Source organism: Alligator mississippiensis, chromosome 4, assembly GCF_030867095.1.
Source record: "Alligator mississippiensis isolate rAllMis1 chromosome 4, rAllMis1, whole genome shotgun sequence".
Classification (NCBI taxonomy): domain Eukaryota; kingdom Metazoa; phylum Chordata; order Crocodylia; family Alligatoridae; genus Alligator; species Alligator mississippiensis.
The window spans coordinates 130,276,288-130,302,751 of NC_081827.1; the positions used below are offsets into that span (position 1 = coordinate 130,276,288).

General features: G+C 41.5%; 1 protein-coding gene across 2 annotated transcripts; it reads right to left on the reverse strand.

The window, feature by feature from the left end:
• Window positions 1–22,529: 22,529 nt before the first annotated feature.
• Window positions 22,530–25,993, reverse strand: MCAT (malonyl-CoA-acyl carrier protein transacylase). Of its 2 annotated transcripts, none has more exons than XM_019481712.2 (4): window positions 25,561–25,993; window positions 24,837–24,924; window positions 23,902–24,119; window positions 22,530–23,601 (listed from the first exon to the last, which is right to left on the reverse strand). In XM_019481712.2, the coding sequence occupies exons 1-4, from the start codon at window positions 25,969–25,971 to the stop codon at window positions 23,179–23,181; spliced, it is 1,140 nt and encodes a 379-aa protein (XP_019337257.1). In that variant the 5' UTR covers window positions 25,972–25,993; the 3' UTR covers window positions 22,530–23,178. The 2 variants fall into 2 exon arrangements, with proteins under 2 accessions (XP_019337257.1, XP_059582613.1); XM_059726630.1 differs by having other exon boundaries at window positions 23,372–23,601; window positions 23,913–24,119.
• Window positions 25,994–26,464: the final 471 nt, after the last annotated feature.

Genomic DNA, 26,464 nt, shown 5'->3' on the forward strand with positions numbered 1-26,464 from the left:
AGAACATTTTTCCCCAACTATTGAGTTGTTCTGACAAAAGCGATCACATGAACACAAAGAGCCTTGCCTGCCTGTGTCCTCAGCCCAGTCCCTTGCCAGCTGGGCTCTGAGGTGGTTTGGGGGAGGGGCGGTGGCAGCCCCCACAGACGAGCCAGTCGCCTCAGTCTCCGCTTCCGTGCCTGCTGCCCCGGGCGCTTCCAGCTTAGCTCGCTGCCTCCGCCTCCGTTGCTCCGCGGGGAGGAAGCAGGGAGCTTCCAGCCGGCGGGGCGGGCCCTGAGGTCAGATCCGAGCGACGCTGCGGTGAGTAGCGGGCGCTGCCGGGCGGGTGGCGGCGATGAGTACTGTGTCCGGGCGCTGCAGCGCGGCACTGGCAGCCCCGCGAGAGCGGAGGTGAAGCGCGGCGCGGCGCAGCGGGAACCCCCGGCAAGTGCAGGCGGGAGCTGCCCCGATCCCTACACCCGCCTGGGCTCCTGCTGCTGTCTTGGCCGCGGGAGCAGCCTCTGAGGCAGGCGCTGGCCGGGGAACCCGCGCGTGGGCTCGGGGCAGGGCCGGGCAGGACACCAGCTGCCAGCGGTGGGCGAAGCGGCCGCAGGCACTCAAGCCAGCAGCCCCTTGAGCCCCTGCAGCCACGTTGAGGGACAGGTAGGAGCGGCAGCCAGGCCTGGGCTGCGGGAGGATTCGCCCCTGTTCCTGCCCAGCAGCAAAGCCCGTCCCCGCCTTCCCGCCGCGCCGGGCACAGGGGGTGCTGCTGGGGACCGCCCGTCTCCATCCTCTGGGACGGAGCGGGAGTACTGGGGCGCGGGCGGCGGCTCCCTCCTGCGGCTCTCGCTTTTCTCGCACAACCGCTCTTTCCAAAGGAAAAAAACGACCCCAAACCAAAAGGAGCCTGGTTGACCTTCCCCACTGATAGCTCTCTGCAGAGGCACTTTGGGGAATCTGGCATCAAAGTTGATAGGTATTAGAAAAAAAAAGAGAGGAAGAAAGAAAGGAAGAAAGAAAGGAAGACAGACAGACACCCCCACCTTTCTAATACCCATTTTAATGAAAAAATATTTCAAGAAAAGAATTATTAGAAATATTAAAAAAATACATTCTACACCCACACGCATATGAACACACACTCCCCCCCCACCCTTATACTTATCAACTTTGATGCCAGACTGCCTTTAGTTTAGGGGGCTTTTCTCCTTTGGAGAGACTTTGTGGGAAGACTGAGAGCAGCAGGAGTGGAGCTGCTGTCAGCCCTCCAGGGCCCTTGTGTGACCGCACCTTTTTAACCAGATGATTAGAAAGAGCATCAGGCTGTTCACTGCTGTTGATATTAAAAGCCACCTAAATGTGGTCAACAGAAAGCAACCATTTAAGACAGCAGCCCACTGCACCCACTCAGTATGTTTCCCCCAGGGCCACCCTTTAATGCTTTTTACACTTTGACTTCAAAGCCATAATAAGGGCTGATCCTGGCTTCAGTCCTGCTAAGCCTATGTGATTTGTGGGACAAAGACACTAACAAGGGCTGCTCTCTTTCAAGTCTGTGATAAAAATCCCACTGTTTGGTGGCGCATAAATGGACCCAATAACAGGAAGGGTAGGAAACACAGATCTACAGCCACAAGGGTTAACTCTAATGACTAAGGACTGCAGTAACAAGCTATGTGGATTGACCCAGTGGGTATGAACACACAATTACAATAATGTGCAGCTCAACTACATTGTTTCTATTTTTTAAATGGGGAAACAAACTACAGAAATCTGTTTGATAGACCAGAAATGTCACATTCATTTTGACAAACATACCAAAGTAATTAAAGTAACACACCAAAGTTTTAAAGTTGCACAAAAATCGTTCCTGAACTCAATTGTCAGACGAGGTACTTGCCCTTCAAATTACATTTCTAATGCATTTGGTCCATTGAATTAAAACATCATATTACTGTTGCCTCAGTTGTACTATATGCAACAATTGAGGAGTAATGATTTCACATGGTTATATGATCAGTGTTTAGTCAGTTGGGTGTAGAGATAATAAATATGCGAGCCTCTAATATGATCTGTCTTAGAGAACTGGGTTGCAAAACAAATATAATACTTTTTCCCCCCTCTGTCCATGTTTACTGCTACTTAAGCTGACTTAAGCAGTTAGTGTATTAGACTGAAGTCAGGCAGAGGGAAGGATAGAGATAAACCTTAAGACTTATTCAGTTATGCCAGGGGTATCAAAGACACAGCTCACAGGTCAGATTCAGCCCAGAGTCATGCCATCCAGCCCCTAGTACTGACCCTACATGGGGCCAGTTCAGGATGTGAGCTACACATGGTGCCTGCTCTGGCCAGTCTGGGATGCAAGTTGGGTGCAGCATGAGTCTTGGAAAGGGGATTGCATGCAGCACTGTCCTGGATTATCCAGAAAGGGCACTGGATCTGGCTGCTGGATGTGGTGTCTGTGCTGGCTGGTCAAGGCCCCATGTTGCATGTATTCACAGTTCCGGATCAGCCAGAACAAGTGCCATGGGTGCTGGATCCAGTGTGCAGGGGGGACTGTGGGCCCAGTCCATTCTGTTCATCTGGCCTGTGGACCAGTCTCATTCTAGTTATTTGGCCAGCAGGGCCAGATCAGTTTGACATCTCCGAGTTGGGTTATAAGTTGACTTTTGTACTTTCAGTCTTTAATGCATAAGGGGGGGGGGCTCAACATTACCAACATTACAAAGAATTAAGTCCTGATTCAAAAGAAAACATTTCTGTTCAGGATGGAAGTTTAGCATGTGCTTACCTGAGGTGCCTTCAGAGGAGTAAAATGACAAGTTTGCTGAAGTATATAAATGGACAAAGCAACCAATACAATGCATCTGATGATTAATACTAGTATCTGGTAAGAAACTGAATGGTATATTAAAATATATTAAAAGTGAGGGAACATTGTAATAAATTTCCCAATTTATCCTCCTTTTTGGACACTCAACCTACATAGTTACTTCAGCTAAGCGATCTCGATTAGTAATTGTCAATTTTTTATTTAAGAACAATATCTCCAGATATTATCTATCTGTAATGCCTTATTAAAGGTACACTTTAAAATGTTTTGAATAATAGAAGCATATAGCCCCCCCAAAATCTGCTGGAAATTACAAGATTTTTGTTGCACTTATATTTTTTCCTGGTAAATTTTTTAAAGAAATCATTTAACATGAAAAGGCGCATTCAAACTATAGCTTAACAAGTACAGAAATTAAAAAAAAAAAAATAGGAATGTTTTTATACAATGTGACAGCATAAAGTTTGTAATAGCAATACTCAAGAATTGTATAGTATGCAAGGCCCAAGTAAAATTAAGAACATTTCCCAATTTTTATGGTTTAAAAACTGTTCTGCCCAGACTAAATGAACAGCATAAGAATTTAATTTAAATTTATCTGATATTTATAACAATTTTGTCAACTTTTAGAGTCTGACAGCAGTAAGTGGGATCCCAGTGAGTCTTATAGGAGAAACTACCAAGGGGTTCAATCCCATGAGACAGTAGCACACTAGCTTCAATCTAGCAGATTTATCACTAATTTTAAGTAACTAGACCCATTTAAATCATTGAGATGTCTTAAGTTACTTGCAGCTCATGCACTTGTTTAAGAGCTTTGTTCAATTGTGACCACTGTGCTCACCATCCTGTCAAATCTAATACCAGTAAAGCTTGAATTCTGTGACCCAGTCAGTAAGAGTGAACTTTTGTGCTAGTGCCAGCAAAGGAACTAATTGAAGCCAGTTACCTAAATGAACAACAGTATCAGATCCTTTAGTAACTTGGAATAATAAAAAAGATGTTATATTTTAGCACCCTGGCTTTATTACCTTAATGAAAATGGAAAATAATATCCATTGGTGTCTTGTTGCCAGCCAAATTTGTTTTTTCATTAATGTCATCTTTGTATTTTTAGTAGCCCCAAACTAAAAAAAACCCAAACCCACACTACAACAATAAAAATAACACTCTATTTTAGAAGGAATTGGTAAACTGCAAGGAGATATTTTCCACTGCTTTGTGGTTTACCCATGTATTACAGAAATATAGATGTTTTCAGAACTACCTTCCAACATTTTGGTCAATCTATTTAAGTAGGCATTTTCACAGAATCTTGGGTTTAAAAGAACATTCACCTTTTGTGGGGGAAAGCAAAAGGAAAAATGACCATTTCCCCCCACCTTTTGTGGGGGAAAGCAAAAGGAAAAATGACCATTTGAAATGTAAAAAAATACATGCTAAAGCAAATCTCCCGTTTCATGTATATCTCAATTATTTCAGAACAGCAAGAGCAAAATAAATACGACAAAATCTGAATTTTTGCAATGTATGGAGTTGTTACAAAGCAAATGAAAATTTGAGTCAGCAGGATACTGATCATTTTTCATGCAGCTTGTTGATTATGTAGATGGTTCATTTCTAGCATTCTACAGGGTGCTTAGTTCATCACCAGAAGTAGTTAAGAGATTATTTCTTTTTTGTAAAAAGACCAGGAAAAAAGCTGTTTTGCAAAACTGTTTAGAAATAATTGAAATACAGAAATGGCAGAACCATTAGATCAGTGATTTTCAAATCTGTAGTCTGTGAAATGCAGGCTATGTCTGAGGGGTCTGCAAAAGATGATTATGATCAATCAAAAGTATGTGAATACCCACAGGTATAATTCAAAGGGTTCTGCACCTCCATTCTAAGTTTCCAAAGGGGTCCACATCCTCAATCAAAATATTTTAGGTGTCTGCAAACATAAAAAGATTGAAAACCACCGAAGTAGACAAATGACCTGCAAGATTTTGGTTAAGATTTCTTGACTACTTGACTGTAACATCTAACATTTGGGCAGGGATTATTTCTTAGCCATGTGTTTGTATGAGACTCAGCCCAATGAGGTGTTGGTCCATTGCTAGGGTCCTTACACAGTACAATAATAAAGTGCAAAAGAATACAACAGTTGAATCCCAGCTTAATTTCAAGTTTTGCCACTGCTTCTCAATGGACCAGCTTTTCACTTTTTGCTTCTTACACAGAATTCAGTGGATACAATTGATGTATTCAATCCCCACTTCTTAAAAAGGCCTCTTCTAGTTAAAGTCTGCACTGTGGAATTTTTTTTCCAGTATGCTGGATGTTCCAGTGTTTTGAGGTCAGTGACCCCAATTCTGGGTGGTTCACAAGTCCACTTTCTGTGCCGCCTCAGCTCTTCTAATATTTTGGTGATCCTCATGATTCTACTTAGTAGTGCTTCAAAACCACTTGGTGCTGTAACCCCATTTGTATTAAACTGTGCAATGTAGCGATTCATAATTAAGTTAAAAGATAAAGGATTTAACATTAAATTTAGATGTAAAAATCCTCCAACAGCTAATTTAGTAGCAAAATGTAATTTAAATAAAATGGAGAAAAATGCACCGTATGTATTAGATCCAGGAAAGCAGCACACCTTAAAAAATGTGTAAGGCCATGCTGAGAACTGTTTAAATGTAAACAGTATCCAAGGTCACTGAAGTTGTTAGAGAAAATGGTAGGAGACGAAGGATGAACAGACGATTGCTTTCAAGTTGTTAGGGGTTTGAGTGTTAAACTGGAAGTCCAAACAGAAATAAATGAATGCTTGCTTATTTACCTCTTGAATTTTAAGCACCAATACTATCTGGAAACCCAAAACATTCAATAGTGCAATAACTTAAAATTTAAGAGTACTTTCTTACACAGAACATTTAAAGAGAAAAGTATTTCACTCGTGCAATTACTTATTCATCTACCATCCTATAGGACAGTCCTTGTGGAATGAACTAGGATTTGTATTTGCAAAGTTGAGGCTGATGTCATGTTTTGAAGTAGTAGGACATGTATTGGAGACCTGTATGCAAACAACCAAGCCTCTATTTGTTTTCTAGTTAAATTTCAGTTTGCATAGGCAGCTGGTAGAATCTAAGAGAGTTTGAGATATGCCTTTATACCTTAAGGTATAAAGGCGTAAGTGTCCTGTCCTACAATCTTTATATTAGTAGGGGCCTGAGAATGACCGGGACTGTTCAGAACTTCAGGTTTGAGCCCCCAGACTGGAATTGAATCTGTTAGCAGTCGTTTATTATTTTCTGTGCCTGTGCATGCCTTCTCTGTTCAGCTCTCTAAAAGAAATACATGTTGATATTGTATAGCTGATACTGTAATTCTGAATAGCTTTACTTTGCTTTACATGAAAGAGCTAGTTTAAATACAATGTTTAAGCTACTTGGCTTGACAGATCATTCTGACTACCTTCTTCAACAATATTACCAACATAAAATTTGGTCAAATGCAGCAACTGAGAAAACTGATTTCAAATCTTATGTCTGATACCCGAGTCCCTTTGTCAGTATATGATTTTAGTCACATTTTCTTTTTAAAACTTATGTTTCCTTTTGTAGAAAAAAACCTGCAAAGATAAAATTAATCAAAAACAGATCTACAAAGGAAAGAGTATTGTCCATCTTACCTTGTAATTTCTTAGGTGTTACCTGTGACGATGGTATACAGAGCTTTTCTCTCTCTCAAACCCCCCCGCCCCCCAAAAAAACAACCACAAAGCTAAAAACTCAGGTCCTGGTAATGTTCAGGAGAATTAACATGCTGTCTCGCTAAATGTGCTTTATTATCTAACCATTCAGAGTCATTACTGTATAAATTAGGTATTTAGGATTTTTTAGTTTTAGATTTAGGCTCCAGTTCAACCCTAAGTATGGACTTAACAAACACATGATTAGGCTCACTGAAGATAAATTCTCCCATTAAAATGAAGCACGTGCTTTGCTGAACATCAAGGCCTTGCTCAAAATAATGACCCTTTTGCATAAATGCTAGTTTTAGAATTATTGACTTTTTAGGGATTCTATCCTCCCTCCCTCCTGGCAGTGTCACAAGAGTCAAACAATATTTAAATGCTCTATAAATGATAAGCTACTTGCATTCAGTTACAGCCTGCTGAATCTTACAACCCAAATTCACTGTGCTTCTTCAAAATGCATATGAGGGAAGGTTGGAGAGAAGAGACAAGTGAAATATTATAGATGTACCTTACTTTGGGCTTCCAATAGCTCAAGTTAAGATGCAGGTTTTCCAGACAGTGTAGATATTCCTTTGCCTCGCTGAGTAAGAGTGTAGCAGGGACAGGAAATGGGTCCATGTTAATGCCACTTTTGTGACATTAATATACATTTATTTCCACAGTTAACCCCTCCTCCCCCAAAAAACAAATATAGTGCCAGTATTTGACTGTACATTTGCAGAGACACAATCACATGCTAAGCCAGGGGTATCAGTCTTACCATGGGCCAGATTCATGGGGTCAGCAGCAGCTATGGTAGGCCTGAGGGCAGTGGTAAGGGGTATGATGGGAGTGGGGTCTGAGTTCAGTGGCAAGGGACCCAATGGGCACAGGGCAAGTGAGGGCTGTATCTCCCCAGCTCCTGCTTTTCCCCAGTCACCATATCCATGGAGCCCTGGAGATCCTGAATTATGCAGCTGGCTCTGCCCCTAGTTTCTAGTAGCTCACCATTAGCTATCTCTGCAAGCTACATCCAGCCTACAGGCCATATCTTTGACACCTGTGAATTAAGCTTTGACTTTGAAATTAAAATGAGACATTTGTTTTGTGTGTCTTCAATATTTGGGAACAGCAAGGAATTTAACACCATGGTCAAACTGGTACAGACTGGGAGGTAGGGGGGAAGGCTGTCTGCATTTATAGTAGGGGGCATAGCCCTCTGCCTTGGCTCTTCCCAGTGTATTTTAACAACCCTCACAGCAACAGCACATTGGCCAGCATTGTGTCCCTGCTTTACCTGTGGCAGGTTAGGATGTCATACCCTGTGGTTGTGTCAAGGTTGATGGTGTAATTTTATTAATAGGTTAAACAATGGATTTGTATAGGATGATTTGGATGGGGATGATTCTGCCTCTGGCAGGGAAGCTGGACTACAGGCAGTCCTCAGCTTATATTTTGAGTTACAATGTTTCTCACTTACAACATTTACAAATTGACACCCTGTTTCAACTTTCTGACATCAGTTTCAACTTTACAACACTTGATCTGACATGACACAGCACCAGTGAACAAGTCACTGCGTTGCCCATCTCCCTAAAGAACACCTGTCCAAACTTCCTTGGACACTTTAAGAAAGCAGACGAGACGCCAGAAAAACCTGCAGCCAAGACACCCGAGAAGATTTCAGCCAAGAACCCTTCAAAAAATCCAACCAAGAGCCCTTCACAAAAAGTCAAGCAAAGTGACCTCAAAGAAATCTTACCCAAATCAATATGATTACTATTTACAATATAAATACATTAATGTAGCTATATTACTCATCTATAATTGAGTACAAAATTCTGGGTTATTTTTGGTGAAAATAGGGTATCAGGCCTTGGTTCAAGAACCAATCCCCCATTTATAACATCATTTCGTATGGGAAAATAGTTTCTGACTTACAACATTTCGACTTAAGACACAGTTTTCAGGAACCAATTGTGTCACAAGTCCGAGGACTGTCTGTACATGACTTCTAAAGGTCTCTTCCAGCCCTATTTTTCTATGATTCTAGGATTGATTGTAAAGCTGCTTTTGATACTACTCTCCCAACTCAATAGAATAGAATAATACCCTCTTTGCTAAATTGTATGAATGTTAGAGCAAAAACAAATGGATTGGGGAAAAACAGCATACCATGCTGCAGCTGATTCTGAGCAGCATGACCTAATAGCTGTGACAGTTTCTTTTTTAGCCTGTGGGAGGAAGGTATTATCATAACAGGTGTGAGGTAGCATATGTTGTGCTTTAGTCTTTTGTCATGGTATTGTATGGTTTGTTTACATGTCTGATTGCTGTGGTGCATGGTCTTATTATAGGTCATATTCAGAACCCAGCTATAGATATAGACATTTCCACTCCCTTGCTCAATGAATCTGAAACTAATGCCTTCTCTATTCTAGATATAGAAAAAAAAAAACACCCTGAAATCATTTTTAGAGAAGTTTCCTCAGTGCACTATTTCAGAGTCCAGGGATGGCTACTATAAAAAACAATGGTATACAGTTTAAACCTATAAGTGTTTTGCATATTTATATTGCACCCCAAGCAATACTCTTTCACATCTCAGCATCTTTAACAAAATCTTCGAGTGTTTTAAAAATAAAATGTCACTATCAATTTAAAAGGGAAACACACTTCAAACTGAAAAAAAAGCTAGCACCACTGTCAAGAGCAAAAAAAAAAGTTACTTTACTTGATAGCATTTTTACACAGAATTTCTTGATTTCACTCTTTTCCCAAGACAGGCAGTTTGAACTAAAGTTGCAAAAGAACCGTAAGTGCCTAACTGCCACTTCAGATGCCTAAAGTCCAACACATTGCTACTAGATATCCTCATCAACCTGCTCAGCTGCTGCCTAACCCTGTAGGAGCCTATATTTCTACCAGTGGGCACATAGCAAATTGCCATAGTCCTGATCTGACAACTCCTAGTTCATGAATAAACCCTAGTCAGGTTTTCAAACAGGCACTGCCCAGCCTAACTCCACTTGTAAGGCCTAATTTGAAAGGTATTTCAGAGCATGCTGATTAGATCAGGTTTTGTACAAAAGACAGCTGGGGCATGTGCATGTGCCTGTCAGCCTGTTCTCCATTTTATTGAGTGATGGCAGCACTCACCTGTAAAATGGCAGTTAGGTTCAGACCCAACTTTAATGAATTTTTATGTACATGAAGTGGAACAGCTTTACTAAGAGAGAGGGAGATGCACATAATACCCAGTAGAAACTTTTTTTCCTGGGATGTGGGTGCCCAGGTTCACATCCCTGATCTAAGACAGAGGTGGGGGTGGAAAAGAAGGGGGATTTGGAAAATATCTCCTACTTTGTTTTCAAATCACTTGCCTTGAGTAACTTTCTACAACGGGGATCAGTGGATGCGTCTATATGTGCATTAATGCACTTTTCCTAATGCACATTTAGTACCTCACACATTGGAGGTATTAAATTTAAATGTGCATTAGGCTGCCTGAATGCACGCTACCAAAAATGCATGTTTTTAAAGTGACACTTAATACGCAGTAGACTATTTTACTGTGCATTAGTGTTACTGCATGATTTTTTATGTGATGCTTTAATGCACAGTAAAATAGGCTACTGTACATTAAAGTGCACGTGTAGACGTGCTCAGTCTGTCTCTCTCCTGCCCCCATCCCCAGCTGATCCAATTTAGGCATATAACTCCAGGAGAGACTTTGTGAATGAGAATCCTAAATGGACACAGGCAACTTCTTCCACTGCGGGATTAGGTGCTTAACTGTCTTTAAGGCGTGGCAAGGATTTCTTAGGGTGATATCTTTCATTGGGATAGATAAGCTTTCAAATGCACAACAGCTGCAACATCACTAGCATAACTTTAAGGGGTGGTGCATAGGTCACATCTCAGTCCTCAGCAATTCTTAGCAGGCAGATATGCTAATTTGTAAATTTGCTGGCTTCTATGAATCCCATCCTGAGGTACTGGACTCTCCCTATGCATTATTTAATGAGCCTCTCTAGTCATGAATCTAACCTAATTCATGGCTGTCAGGGCTGGATGCTTATAAATTAAGGTGTTTCAGCATTTTGTATTACAGCACTCAAGTCTTTCAAGTAGTGATTCTCAATCTTTTCTGGCTGTGGGTTGGAATGATCCACCCTAGATCCGAGGTGGGCAGGCAGGTGTTCATCTGTGTAGCAAGGGAGTACCTGCAAGTGCCCCCTCTTGCTAAAGCTCTGTATCCATGGGCAGATCCAGCCTGTGAGCTATAGGTTGCCCTACTTTAGCACATGAAAACAATTGCTAATGTACTAATAGTTACTAGGCAGACAAGGTTCCTTACTAAGCATTTAAGATGATTGATTTTCTACAACATTTCCTGCTGGTATTTATGAGGAGGAGGTTATTTAGTTTTGTAGAGCCAAATATAGCATTATCTGTCACTTTGTTCTAGAACAAGGTCTGTATATTCTTCCATGCATCCTGTGAAAGAGCCTGCATTTCCTCCATACCCACAACTACATCATTAATCACAAACATAAAATTAAGTACTTATGCATGATTTCATGCATAAGTAATTAGACTGTTGTAAATATAAATGCAATCTCATACAAGTGGTGAAAGTCACATTTCCCACTGCTTTGTATTAACAGTAGGTGAAAGTTAAAAGCAAGTTTCCCCATGAGCAGTATTGTAATATATTATTTTCGCTTAGTTTCACTCTCTTACTGAGAATGCTTTCTTAGTTACACTTACTTGGTGCACAGAACACAGGAACCCAGCCTTATTCCTGTGTATTCATTGGGGAGTATTCCCTCTCTTTCAAGACCAATTTGTCTACTAACAAAAGGGATTAGTTCTCAAACTAATATAAAGTGATGCAAACTGATTTAAAAGCCAAAAGTAAGCCAAAAATATGCAAGACAGACAGACACGCCTGCTCAAACGAGACCCTGTGAGTTCAGCAGACATGGGCCCTGAGGAACAAAGATCAGTACCTCTAGCATACTACAACTGAACAGCAGCAACACAAGGAATACTCTTTCTTACACAGCATCATTGCACAGCTTTGATATCACTTTTCTTGGTAATTAAAGTCTAGCAAAACACAAAGAATACCATAGAAACATTATATCCTGTACTATCTGTGCACTGGCTGTTGGTTAATAGCCAAACTCTTTAGCGCTTTGGGTAATCTAGGGCAGGGCTGTCCAACTTCTGGATGGGGGGGAGGGGGCGGGGGGGCACCACACCTGGTATTGCTACCCCAGCTGCACACAGAACATGGACAGCACAGACCCCTCCTTGACCCCTGCCTTCCACCATGCTGCTCTGCCCCTGGGGCAGTGCAGGAAGCAGAAGCCAGAAAAGAGGGGAGACCAGAGTCCCCAACTGCCATAGCTGCATGGTGGCCACATAAGAGCCCATGGGCTGCATGGTAACTCCTTGCAGGGCACATATGGCCCACGGGCTGCTGGTTGAACAGCCCCGATGTATGGAAAGCTGTTGAAAATACCAAGGAATTAATTGCCATTTGCACTGGAACCTGTGAAGTTGTCATTTACTTCAATGAGAGCAGACCCAGAGCTTGCAAAAAACTTCAGCATGCAACTAACTTTGAGCACTTGAGAAGTCAAAGAAATCACTCACATTTACATTTATTTACATCTTTGCAGGATTGAACCTAAATTCTGACTTCACAATATGCTCCTTGTGGCTTGCAGAATTGGAGCCCAAAGACCTCAGCTGAGAAAAGTAATTAAGTACATTTCTAACTTTAAGCATAAGTAGCCCCATTAAAGGAAGTCCTAGGGACCTTCCTAAAATTGGGACCATAGTCAGTTAGAGCAATTTGTACATTCAGCCAAGTCCCAGCAGTAGCACTGTAAACACTGCAAAAGGTATCTTGAGATAGGTGAAATGCTGAGAAGTTCTATTTATATCATAATGCTAGTTTCCCATTTCTGGAATATTTTGGCTCTGTGAGTTGACAGCAATGAGCATCATAGTTAAAAGCATTATTTTGAAATATAAGCTACTGAATTTACAGTGGAAATTTTCTGAAGAAGGTTTAAAAGTCCTTTTTCTTCTGGCATAGGTATGTGGGAGTAATCATGTTCCGACTGCAAAAGTAAGGAGGGCTGGGTATTTAAAACAATTTCTAGCTAAAATGAAAATGTTGTAAATAACTATAGTAAGTGTGAAGAGATCATTAAGGATTTTCTTCTGCAGAGCAAGATGTCTCAAGCAAGACGAATCCCCAGGCAGTTTGTTTTCTCCAGCTACCAGAATGGAGCAGGAGTCCCGAATGAGGAAAGTTACAATAGCCTCTTAACAATTCCAGACACCACAGAGCAAATGGAGTTTAATATCAGGTATCACACTGGACTCATTCTCCTCCTGCCTTGCCCTCCAGCACCCACGTACCCCATCCCCTCCCCCTTGCTTAACAAAGGATATTTACTTAGCCAAGTAATTGCAGTGAAAACTCACAAGCACAGAATAACTATAATTGTAGCCTACCTGTAGCATCTAACACTGATCTCACACAGGGTTATTCTACATTAAAAGACTGACTTTCTATGCTGCATGAGGTTGGAGACATGACTATTCATCAGAAGCCCAGCTGTTAAAACAAGCAGCTGAGGAAGCCATTTTTACAGAATTCTCTAGACACCACCCATAACAGGCTGTTAGACTATCTCCCTGTGCTTTATTAGAACCAGCAACATACAAAACAACACCTCTTCTAAAAAGCAAATTGTTTGCTACTAATGCAGTTCTCCAGCCTCCATCTAGTCCACTTGATTTCCTGTCATTGCATGATTCTTCCTTGTTGGACTGAGATTCCAAGAAGCTAGAAAGTATTTTTTCCTGAAGCATTTTTCTTAGGATACTTCTCATAATTTTTCCAATGAAATAACTTTCATAGCTGGTTTAAAATGTTTACAGATGTTTAAGCAGACCAATTAATTGCATATAAAATCTTTAGCCAAGTCTCCTCTGACTCCACACTGCCCAAGTCGCATACTGTCCTTTATATAACTCAATATTTTCCCACATGCTTTTGCAGCATAAGAGTATCATTCAACCTCCAACAGAGAACCATACTACAGCCTACAAGATTACCCCCTCCAGGAGTTTATAACAAACCCATCAATCATCTTCGTTTACCAGACTGGTCATAGGACATAATGCTTTGCACTTAGATTACACCTTTCATAAAAAGGCTCTGAAGATGCTTTACTTATTGACAAGATACACATTCAAGACTGAGTAGGTGTACATGGATAGAATGGTTTATTTGGTTAAAAAAATATGTAAAAGCACTTATACCAGCTTCTTCTTAAGTGCCTTAAGTAAGATCCTTATTCAGTAAAAATAGTAAAATACCCAAAAACACGTGACTGTACAGCACCGTTGTTACTGTGCCGTCATTTAGTACTTCCTTTTAATAGACTGTACTGTGCTGTGTTGGCTGTACACGGTTATTTTTAGCTGCTACGTCACCGTAGCAATGTGCTATAATGAGGAACCATGGTGCTACAGTGGCGTAGCTGTGGCGTCACGGTTTTTACCTGTCGGTGACGTAGTATCGTGTAGATGCTCCCAGAATGTAGGTTTTGGTGGGAAGGGATTTGAAATTTTGTATTAGGAATAATCTAAAAACTGTTTTTTAAAAACTAAACAGGCACAGTGCCTCAAAGTTCAAGGTTTATGGACCAGTTCTCCTCTGGGTCCTCTACCCTGGCCAAAGAGTAGCTCTCAAGTCACATCAGCAGGTAACTTATGCAAGTCACATCAGCAACTCTGATGCAGAAATCAGTATTTTCTTTATCTGAAACATTATGACATGTCAAGTTTAATTTTTTTTGCCAATATTTCAATATTTTGACTTTGTCCTTATTCAGGAAACGTTGAAATATATCACTTCTTCCACAAACAGAAATTCTAATTTTCACTTGCCTTCAATATTCAGGCACCTAAATAAACATCCTAATTTTCAAAAGTGCAAAATACCTAGCAGGTTAGAGTGAAGACATAACTGGGTACCTAAATACAGCTTTAAGAGCTAATTTTTTTTTTAAAAAAAAAAAACTTGATGTTAAATTTTTAAGCATCTAAGCTTAAACAAATAGTGGAATTAACACCACGACTTTATAAACAGGATTTTTAGGTAGGGCTTAACGTTGCTGAACTGCTTTAGTAACAATAATTTTTTTTATGGTAATTTGTTGTCTTTTGACAAATCTGCTTGCATTGTACTGATCTCTTACAGTTCTGCTACCCAAATTGGCCATCAGCTGGCAGTCATTGGAGATGAATTCAACCAAGCTTACAATAGGAAGCTGGAAGACACACTGTTTAATCTTGCAAAGGGGTAAAACACATTATTGAATATTTTCAGTGTTCAGATATATTTGATAATCATCAGGGGTTTTTTTTACTTCATTAAATAGATTTGTCTTGCATAGTAGGATTAGAAAAGAAAAACAAAATCAGTGGGTGCATCTACACGTACAGTTCAGGCACATGAATAAATTATTGCTTCCAGGTGGCACATCTTCATGTGCACCTGGGATTGCAGCAGTTGATCCAGGCTGGAGCTGGCAGGGGGCCCCGAGGGTCAGCCTGCCAGCCCGGGGCTGCCGCCCCTGGCACAACGTGCTGTGGTGGTGTTGGCTGGGGCATGAGGGTGCTTCATTGTGGGGCTGCCCAGCAGGCAGCTCCCTCACTGAAGCACCCTTGTGCTCCAGCCAGCCGGGGCAGTATCTGCATATGCGTTGCTGTATTTTCACTCTGCAGCAGGATAGTACTTGTATTTACAAGTACTGTCCTGTTGTGGAGTAAATTAGTTTACTCCAGCCTAATAGGAGCACATATGTAGACATCATGACATTTACTGCACAGCTAATTAGTCAAATGCACAGTAAAAGGCTTGTGTAGATGCATCCAAGTTGTCCTAGATTGTTCAGCTTTTTTTGCTTTCTTTATTTTTAAATTTATTATAAACTGTTTAATTCAAGTTTGTTTCCAGAACTAGGCTAGGCAAGAAGTCTATAAACTTCCCCAATTTTGGAAGGCATTATGCCTCTGATACCTACTTCCCTCTTCTCACTCCTTAGTGGGGAAATTAATTACTACAGCTCTTGAAAGAGTTTAACTGGGTTTTAAATTTACATTTGGAGATAATTTTACGTAAATCTGGTCAGTTTAATGGAAGATTAGCTTTAAATATTATATTCTGTTTTAACAGTTTTAGTCTTTTAAAACTTCTGGGTGATATTAAGAAAGGATTCCTTTGAGGGTCCTTTGCTTCTCCAGTCCCCTGATATTTGTAAATTAATTCTCAATTTATGAATTAACTCTCCTTTCCTATTCTTCCTCTCCCCCCCCAACCTTTCTCTTTTGATTAAACAGGACAGCTATCAGTATTTTTAAAGGTATTAAAATGTTTTTTGGAAATCTTTTGAACTATCGCTTGACTAAGAGGATCATTGGCTGTGGAAGCTGGGTAAGAATTCCCTCCTCTCCTTGTCCCTGCCCCCACAACTTTGGGAAAAATTTGTAGTAGCAAAAGCAGCAACTGAAGTTTGTACTTTCTTGCTTCCCTTACATACTTAGCTGTATGTAATTCCATAAGTTAAGCATGTAATCTGACTCCAAGTTTGGACTTTATTCCTTTAGTCTGTGTTTTCTACTCAGCTGTTTATGTGGAATTCCCTTTCATCTGGTAAAAAAAATATTTGCAATATCTTGAGGACATCAGCTAAATCCTACTGGATTCATCCACACAAAACCTGCCAGGAGTTGAATAGGAGTGTTTTTACATGCATACAAAACTGTCTGTCCAGAATTGTTTTATATGAAACAAGGGAAATGTCAGTATAAAATGAAGCATGAGTCTATTCTAGATAAAATAAGTGAGGCTGCTATTTTCTCTTGTACTTTATATTCAAAATAAGTATCAAGTACTTTACAAAGATTAAGTCCATTTGCCATTGAAATCCAACTATCACTGGTACCTCAGCAATACACTTAGTTAGAACTAGAACCCAGGACTCAAGATTTTCGGCTTCTTTGCTTTAAAGGTTGGGCAATACCTTCACCTTAAAACATTTATTTGTGTATAAACACATTATCTTTTATGATCTGCTGCTTTGCCTTTTTTTTTTAAACTAACTTCTTTTTTCTCTCCATGAACAGATTTCTACACTTCCTTTTAAATGCCTGTGCCAGAAGTTGATGCTAGGAGCTCTGGTTGTTGTTTTGTTTTGGTGGACCATAAACCATGCATTACAAAACTAATACAAAGAATTGTCATAGGTGGTCATTGCTGGACTCTGACCAAGATACTTAACACCCAGGTGGTGGTATTTGGTTAGGTTGGGTTTTTTTTAATTGCTGTTAATGAAGTCTTGTATATTTAAAGCCTAAGCTAGTGCTGGGTCACTGCTGTTTCATACTTTTTTTAAAAAAAGAAAAATGTTTAATGGGGTTGTTGCTGGATAACTGCCTAAACTGCTAGCTTTGAAATACAAAAGTCCAGGTGATAAGAATGTATTGTTTGTTTTTTAATGCAACAGAAAATGACTACTTCATAAAAACAAGTTTAAAACAAATAGTGATTTTGGGAGGACAGAAGGGATGCTGGTCATCCTTTAACTTCTGCATTGTAAAACTTATAGCAAGTATTAAAATCTTAATATTTTTCAAAATTAAAAATTGTTGCTAAAATATTTCTCTGGTCTCCTCTTTTGTAAAACTTAGTATCCAAAGTTCCCTACATTTTAAGTAGTACAAGGCCTTTCTTGTATTGCTTAATAACAGAAATGTGAAATGAGGTCTTAGTTAAAATTAGCAAGTAGAATGACAATTCATGGGAAAATAAACCCTTTGGACAGGGCTATCTAACCCCTACACAGCCCCCAGCCTCTTTTCAAGCTGCCACTGCCCCCACCACTCTTGTCAGTTTAGGTGACTGGAGCCATCAGACTTCCCCTCCCTCCTCCAGGGATGGAAGCGTGCTGCATGTGGTGGGGGAAATCTGGTGTGCCCAGAAGTTGGGCAGCCCAGCTTCAAGAGCTATAGCACCTTAATGACAGTAATGAGGGTGGCCTGAACTCCACCTCTACCTTGTCAAGTCTAGCCTATTTCATTTCCAGTAGGCCTAAATGTAAATACTAACAGAGCAGCAGAAGTGGGCTATTTATTTTTTACAGCAAGCCACTTAGACCCACAGTTTCAGGGGGCAAACAAATCTGTGAATTTGGGGAACAACTTTAATTAAAACAATATTGGAAATAGTTTGGGCCATGTTTTTTATTTTTTTAATTAGATTTGCAAGGAAGTTTGGGCACCGCTCTCTTGCATTTTCTAACTCAGTGGTTAGGACACTCTAGTTTCTCCTCTCACCGGAAAGTGCCCTACCAGACAACTCAGTGTTTTGGGCTTAGCCTCTTCCAGTCTTTCCTGGAAAAGCTGTTCCATTTTGTAGTAATAATTATATATTCATTAGCCCCTATAGCTAAGTGATCTGAACATTCTCTTAAGAAACAGCTGGTGTCTAGTCCTGCTCCAATGAATGTTTTATCACTTAGATGAAGTGGAACAGTTCTAAAAGAGGAGACAAGATTCAGGGGTTTGCTGGTTCAAATACTCTACTGCAAGACGGGAGCATCAGGGGCAAGCTCTTGATCCAATCGGGCCAAAAGGGTGTTTTAAACACAGGTCTCCCACAATCCAAATACGTGATATAATCCATGGGAAGAGAACAGGGACAGCAGCACCAGCTTTTAAACTATTTTTTTAAAAAGGTTTTGTATCAAATAATAATAAAAACATCTATATTTGTTTTTTTTAATTTGGTCTGCAGACCAAATTAATAATTAAATTCAACTCTGTCTCAGGTTCTAAGGAAGCCAACTCTTTCTAACGCCATGAACTGTCTGAGACAAAAGTTCTTATTTCTCATTCTCAAACCCTTGCCCTATAAATGAAAGAAATGTATCAAGGAACCATTTACTATATTCATATCTACAGTAAGTAGAGTATGCTATAAATCAAGTGAAGATACTGCCTTACCAGTTGGTGGAGGCTGAAAATCCATATTGCAAAATTCTGAAGACAATATCTTTATGCTGTTAGCTCACTTTTATAAGCACTTAAATAATCTCAGTTTAGGATCTGACACTGCTTTGTTGGATAAATTTCAATCAAAAAAGAAAATTCATTACTTCCCATTAAGTTAGCGAAGCTCACATGACTAGCCCTTACAAACAGAAAAGGATGTTTAGAGAGGAAAACATCATGGTGCCCATCCTGCCTGAAAACCACATTTAGAATGACTACATCTAGAAAAACTAAAAACATATAGTAGAAGGAAGCATGTAGAAACAAAATCTTATTAAAAGAGCTAGTGATGCAATATGAATAGAATTTATTTAACAACAGAAATTCACAAAAACAAGAATAGATATGAATTAAGGTCACAAGCATGTGATCTAAATGAGATCCAAAAAACAAAACAACCCACCCAAATAAGAAAATGGAAGTTTTAAAAAACCAAAATTATCATCACGCTCTTCATTGGATTATATGCTCAAATAATTTGACCTCTTACTTGTGAATGAATACACCCAATGCCACTGTAAACCTTAATCAAGACACATCCATGCTCACCCAACACAGTGTAGCACAATCTAGATTCCTTTCACTACAGTGTAACCTGGAGATAAAACACAAATGTACACTTAAACAATCCAGGGATGGTCATTTGGGCCCGAGGGCCACGTATGGAGTTTTGATGTACTGTAGTGGGGCAAGTCAGAACCTCCCACCTCCCCAACAACTCCCTAAAACTCCTTATGGGGTTTTGGGCAGGCGGGGAGTAGTGTTCAAGAGTGGGATGGGCACAATTTGCTCCTGCACACTCAGCCCTGTGGTAGGGGAGGTAGTATACATATGGAGGGGTGGGCTGCCTGGGCACTTTTTCCCAGGAGCTAGCCAGGGGTGAGGGGAGGAAGGGGGAGGCAGGGGGCACATGCAACAGAGCCCACCCAGTCTGTGGCTGCCCCCACAGTGTTGTACATGGGACCCAACCCCACTTGGGGCAGTCTACACTATGCTGCTTCATGCCTGCCAGCCTAGCCCTTGCCAGCATGCAGTTTCTGGCAGGGCTGTCCCCAGTGTGGCTGCAGCTGGCTGGATGCTGCTGCGTTGCCCTCGCCTCCTGCAGAAGCCACTGGGCTGAAGCTTCCCACCCCCCACCCCACCATGTTTTATCTGCCAGGAGCCTTGGAGAGGGATAGGAGCAGAGAGAGCCTTGGAGCAGGGGCTGGAGGTGAGGGGAGCAGAGCAGCACCCAGCTGGCTGCAGCTGCATTGGAAACAGCCCTGCTGGGAGCTGCTCAGTGGCCAGGGCCCAGGCCGACAGAACTGTTCTGCTCCTCTCACTTCCAGTGGCCGTTCCTTCTCATACCCCTGCAGAGCCACTCTGGGCTAGGGGGAACTTCAGCTGAGTGGCTCCTCCATCCAGCCCATGGAGCTGCAGCTCCAGGCTTCCTTCCACCTGCTCCCTCTCCAGCCCACAGGTGGTTGCTCATCATGCTGGGCAAGCAGAGCAGATGAAAGGCAGCTGGGAGCTGGAGCCAGAGCCCTGCACACTGGGGCAGGAGTCACCCAGCTGAAGCTCCCCCCTACTTGGAGCCACATGGCAGTAGTTGTAGCTGCTGGAGACAAGGGGAGCAGAACAGACCTCCCTGGCCAGTGTTGGGGGGCAGCCAGAGGCTGGATCCAGTCAGTTCGTGAGCCAGATCTGGCCCACAGGCCATATTTTGCCCACCTGAGTTAGAGGGAAGAGTGATAACCTTGGAAGCCAAGTCACAAGCAAGTGGCTCATGGAACCAGCATTCAGTTCTCTGCTCTGCTGCACATTTCCTTGTGTAACCCAATTTCCTGGAGGGTACTTTTTCACATCCTGCTTCCCCTCAATCCCATGCAAAGAAATGTATGCTGGTGTCAATGCCATTTGGTCTTTTGGTGTTTGTGAATTTGGAAGAATTTAGCTCTAAGTACCTACATACATCTGGAAGTGTGAATTAGGCAAAGATCTAAGAATCCTAATGAATCCATTATTGCTGCCTTCTTGTTTGCCACATGCTAATACTAACACACAGAAAAGATACTTGTCCTCATGCTTAGAATTCCACAAGTGTGATGTGAAATCAGTGACTGCTAGTGCACATCTTACAGCCTGCCAAATGCAAAATACATTTTTAAAAATAATTTATGTCAGCATAGGAGGTAGAAATTCAGTGCACTGATGCTTACGTTGCATTTGTGAAAAACACACTGCTCAAAGAATTGATACATTTGTCTTGAGGTAACTGCAACATATGCTTAAACCAAACACTTCAGAGAAGCAAAATATTAGCTAAAACTCTGCACATTTGCTCTAATTCTTACCCCTCCTTGAATAAGCAGGAACGGTAAGAGTGCAGTGCCTTCAAAATGAGGAGTGTTTCACTACTGTGCCTTGGAACAGGTTGCAAAGTTACCTGTATTCTCTATTTGCCACTTAATTCTATATTTACCAATGAAGACTTCCAACATGCTTCCTCCCAAAGCAGAGTTATGTTCAAGCTTAAGCCTCCAGTAAGTTAAAAAAAAATACACTGCATACATGCTCCTTATGTTAAACGGTAACAAAATATGACTCAACAAATGCAAAAATATATGTAACTACTGACTATGAAAAAAGTTCTAAATAACAGGATGCAAAAAAGGATTCTTGTACTTCTAAACCGAGACCGCAGCACTATTCTTCTCTCTCTCTCTCTCTCATGTATGCACATTACCATACTTCTAGGAATCTGAGCCGCTGGTTGGAAAGAACCAGTTAAGACTCCTCTTTTGCTAAATTGTAAGACTGTAACATTACATTTAAAATCTCAGAAACTTACCTAGCATCTCATTCAAGTCCAACCTTTGCATGTTCCTGGATAACTACGCATCCTATTTTTAATACACCCTCCTTAATGAAACCACAAGTATCTGAACAGTAATTTAAACATTAAACTGACAAGTCTACAATAGCCAAAGATAAAACAGATGGAGCCTTGCTTTGTGCTTTATTATAGTGAATGTTTACATATGCCAAAAGTGGAATTTGAACTGAGAGGTTCTGGCAGATTCAGCAGTTTCAAGCAATATAAAAAACTGTTAATAGCAATTTATTCCAATAATTAATCACTGTGGGTCAACCACCTCTTATTCATATTACTTTTCATAAGTGGTAACTGTAAGCACGTACCATTGGAATTTAGTCTTCATTTAGCTTCTTTGATAGATTTGTATCAGCATTTTATTTTTTTGATAAATATGTTCTAAGCATTTGAAATATATCCATATTTGCATATACTGCAAATAGAAGTGTATCAAGGAATCAAAAGTAAGGACTGCACACAAAATCTTCAGCTCCATCTCTTGAATATGCATATTATATGCCCCTTATTACATGATATGCTACTTCCCCAATAAATAAAATGCCTTATACAATTTCCTACAACTTTAACGTTCATCTTGTACCTGTTGCATAAATAAGTCAAGAATTCATTCTCTGTACATTTTGTATATGGCTTTCAGAGTCTAACTGAAGGCAGGGTAGATTTGCACCTTATAGACTAACCAACATAAAGCAAGCTGGTAACACTTCCATTAAAATACACAGAATAATTTAGAGGTATGTACAGATATTCAGGGAGGTTGGTGGGGGGCTTAGATTGAGTTAAAAATGACCAACTGAGGAGGGTTTGGCAGGATCAGGAGAGGCTCATGGGGTCCATAGGAGGGCTTGGGGGAATGAAAAGGGGTTCTCTCCATCCCCAGGGGCCAAGGGCTGTTTTTAGCACCCCACCCCCACCCCCCATCCCAGACAAATTACTGTACCTGTAGCATTAAAATTATTCAGGAATAGAGCTTTATAAATCATTTATTTATATTTATAATGCAACCTTAAAAGTGTATTTGTAATAACATTTTCTACTTTATGCAACCCCAGTAGTAAGTTTTGAGTACAAAAGCAACATTAAGAAAAAGTCTGCGGATACCTATTCCACGGATTAGTCATCTTTTTAAGACAGGAGAGAGTAGTGACTAAAAGTCATTACAATTGAGTGACTTATCTAAAAGAATTCCTGATCATGGTAAACAGAGGTCCACATGAAAGAAACAGTCAAAGGCTTTCACCCTGCAAGGTCTTCCGTGTAAAAAGACCTTTGTGCATACACAGAAGGGAACAGACTTTAACAACTCCACACGGGCAAAAGGGGCTGCTAGCAGGAATGGACAAAAATCTAAGAGCAAACAGCATCTTTGATAGCATCCTCACACTGACAACAGGCTGAACAGCTGCACCTTTGCAGCAGTTCTTCTCTGTAAAGTGTGAGGTGCATTAAAGAAGCAATATCAGGGAAAATCATTTTGTATTAAACTCAGAGCTGTACTCTTCTGGGGATAAAACAGAGATGCCTCTAATCTCCAGGAGCTCTCTTTCAGGGGCAACCAAATCGTTTAAAATTAAGCTGAAAAAGCAACAATTATATGGATTTTTCAAAATATTGTCATGCCTCCTCTACTTCCTCATCTTCTGATACTTCAATATGTTTATAGACTCTCCAAGCCTTTAAATTGCAGTTTCTGAGCATTGCTCCTAGTTGTTTCCCAGGTCCCACTTCATATGTAAAAGGAAACTTCGTTCTCTTTGTTCTTTCATATACTTCATGCATAGTCTGTTCCCATTTTACAGGTGAAACAAGCTGCTTTACTAACAAATGTTGAATATGTTTTGAATGCATGTATTTTTTGCCATCGACGTTTGAATAGACATTTATGAGTGGTTTCCGAATCTCAACTGATTTGAGTACTTTTGCCAAGGGCTCTATGGCTGATTCCATAAGTCTTGTGTGAAAAGCTCCACTGACTGGCAGCATTTTTGTACGTGCAAAATAATATTTTCGGGAGTTCTCCTCTAAAAACTTCAAGGCCTGTAAGAAAAATAGCTGTGTTCATTTGGCTCTCACCATTTAGAGAGAAAAGAAAGTTTATGCTTAGATCTGACAGATGCACTAAACCCCCGCTCATCCTTCCCATGAGGTTTGACTTAAGATACTTAGAAGAGAGCACTTACCTCACAGTATTTCACAATTAGCCATGAACCACAAAAAACCAAATACAATATTCCGTCTGGCCCTACTGGGGAAAATGTTGTTTTTCCCCCTCCACAGAACTACTGAGTAGTTACTCATTATTAAATGTACATTTAGACATTTACTTAAAAAAAATACCTGTAAATGACCTGCAACAACTCTGCTATCTGGAAACAGGTAATTTGCAACTTCACAAACAGGATCTTCTACACCCAATGATCTACAGTGTTCACGAGCTTCTATGCAGGCAACCTTGAAATCTGACTTGGGTTGCCCAATAATTGATAACATCCCACTTGGGACTGCTTCCGATGCCTGTTGCATTGCTTCAGCACGCACTTTCACTGCATACAAGGCTAGAGAGAGAACATAAATTCTTACTGTAGCTTAAGTCTCAAAGAAGTATGTTCAGACACAGGGAACTATATTTATTACCCAAGTTATTAGCACCTTTTACACAAAACAACCTTAAATAAGGAAAATTGTAGAAAACCTTTCAAATATACTTGAAAGGATATTAAGGAAATCCTTAAGGATATTAAGGAAGGAAGGATATTAAGGAAACATAAATTATTATACCATAATATATATCCTCATCTTCCTTTTATAGAAATCCAATGCTGAATGCTTGATGCTATTTAAGTTAAAACACTTTAGATCTTTTATATTTGATTCAGTGGTCATATATTCTCCTAAAATCTGGTAGTCTGGAATCCTTAAAGTGCCAAAAATAAATGTGAGGAAAAAATAACAAACAGATCAAACATTATAAGCACAAAAACTTAATTTTCGCTAGTAATTATTTTCAAGAGTTCCTTACAAAATAGTTACCCTGCAATTTATTCAAATTTAACCATCTGTTTAAATACTAGACAATACTTTCTGCATTAAGCAAATTGTACAGAAAACAGATTTAGCAAAATATATTTCAAAGGCAAGGACAAAAAGCAGCAGGGAAAAATGCTGTCACCAAAGGAATGGCTTGCAAACTACAGTGTGTGCACTCACATGTGGAAATAAAGGAAACCGCTCTAAATCCCATTCCCATGAGGTGAGAAAAATACTCCTCGCACCTGCTTCAAAGTCTAAGGCTCCAGCAAACACCAGGGCAGCAAACTCGCCCACGCTGAACCCGGCGGCTGCAACACAGTTCTCTATCACCTGTGGAAACAAAGCAAGCACAAAGCAGCCTGTTAGAGCAACACTGAGGTGCACACACAGATGGGTGGGGGTAGGATCTACAGCCTGAATTTCTGGAAGCCCCTTTATCTTGGAGGGTGCCACTGAAACGTTTCAGGCCTGATTTCTGAGGTGGGTGACTTCACCCAGAGCCAGAGGGAAGGAATGACTGGGGACACGAGATCATAGAAAATGTGGGAACCCAGGTCACATTTAGTCCAACCCCCTGCTCAAAGCAGGGCCATCCCCAACTAGATCATCCCAGCCAAGGCTGTCTAGCTGGGTCGTAAAAAAACCTCAAAATGTAGAGTCCACAACCTCTCTGGATAACCTGTTCCAGTGTTTTACTACCCTCCTAGTGAGAAAATCCTTCCTAATATCTAACCTAAACCTCCCTTGCTGCGACTTGAAGCCATTGCTTCTCAATCTGTCATCTGCCACCACGGAAATCAGTCCAGCTCTATCCTCTTTCCAACCCCCCCTTTAGGTAGTTGAAGGCTGCTATTAAATCCTTCCAGTCTTTTGGTCTCCAGACTAAATCAGCCCCCTTCCCTCAACTCTGGACCAGGGGGCAGAAGATGCCCCCAACGCCCAGCCCCCCCCCCCGCCCCCACGCACATCAGGCCGCTGGTGGCTGAGCTTCTCCACGGCGGCCAGGGAGGACACGAAGACAGCGGGCTGGCAGTGCACTGTGCGATCCAGCTCCGTCTGCGGCCCGTGCAGGCAGAGCGATAGCAGGTCGTAGCCTAACACGTCGCGGGCCGCGACGAACAGGTCCCTCGCACCGGGGAAGCTCAGCAGGCCCCGGCCCATCCCCGCCCGCTGGCTGCCCTGGCCCGGGAACAGCAGCACCGAGGAGGCGTCCAGGCGCCGCCCCCGCCGCGCCGCCGCCTCCGTGCCCGTGTCTTCGCCCGTCACCGAGCTCTGCAGCAAGTCGCTCAGGCTGCCCGGCGGCGGCCGCCCCCCGCCGGACCGCAGCGCGCTGCAGCTAGCCCGTCGCCATCCCGCCGCCGCCACCCAGCTGCACATGGCGGTACCGAGACCTAGGCGGACCCACACTGCTGCGGCAATCGCCGGGACTAGGCGCCCGCACGTAGAACCCGCGCTGCACTTCAGTGAAAAGGCCCCGCCCTTCCGTTGCGGACACTGGAAGCGAGAGAAAGGTTCCGCCCTCCCCACGGCCCGCGAACCGGCTGCGGCAAGGTCAGGGCCCCCCTGACGTCAGGTCCGACGTCGTCGGTGGCCTTCACCAGCTCCAGCAAGGGCTGCGGTGTTGCCCGGTGTACGATAATTATCGTACAAGAGAGGAAAAGGGCTCAAAAGCCAGGATTCAGGGGTGATGGAAAATAATTATCGTACAAGGGTTGAAATGATTGTATAACTGCAATAATTATTGTACAAGGGCTGAAATCATATAAATAAGATAATTAAAATACAAGGGTTGAAATCGTATAAATGCAATAATTATTGTACATGTGGCAACACTGCAGCCCTTTGCTGAATCTAGTGAAGAACTTTGATG

Coding starts and splice junctions, on each gene's coding strand:
- MCAT (XM_019481712.2), bottom strand. CDS start 25,971: ATGTGCAGCTGGGTGGCGGCGGCGGGATGGCGACGGGCTAGCTGCAGC. Junction 24,120..24,836: donor AGCCTTAGACTTTGAAGCAG/GTGCGAGGAGTA, acceptor TTCTCTCTCTAG/CCTTGTATGCAGTGAAAGTG. Junction 23,602..23,901: donor TTGTTGCAGGTCATTTACAG/GTATTTTTTTTA, acceptor TTTTTCTTACAG/GCCTTGAAGTTTTTAGAGGA.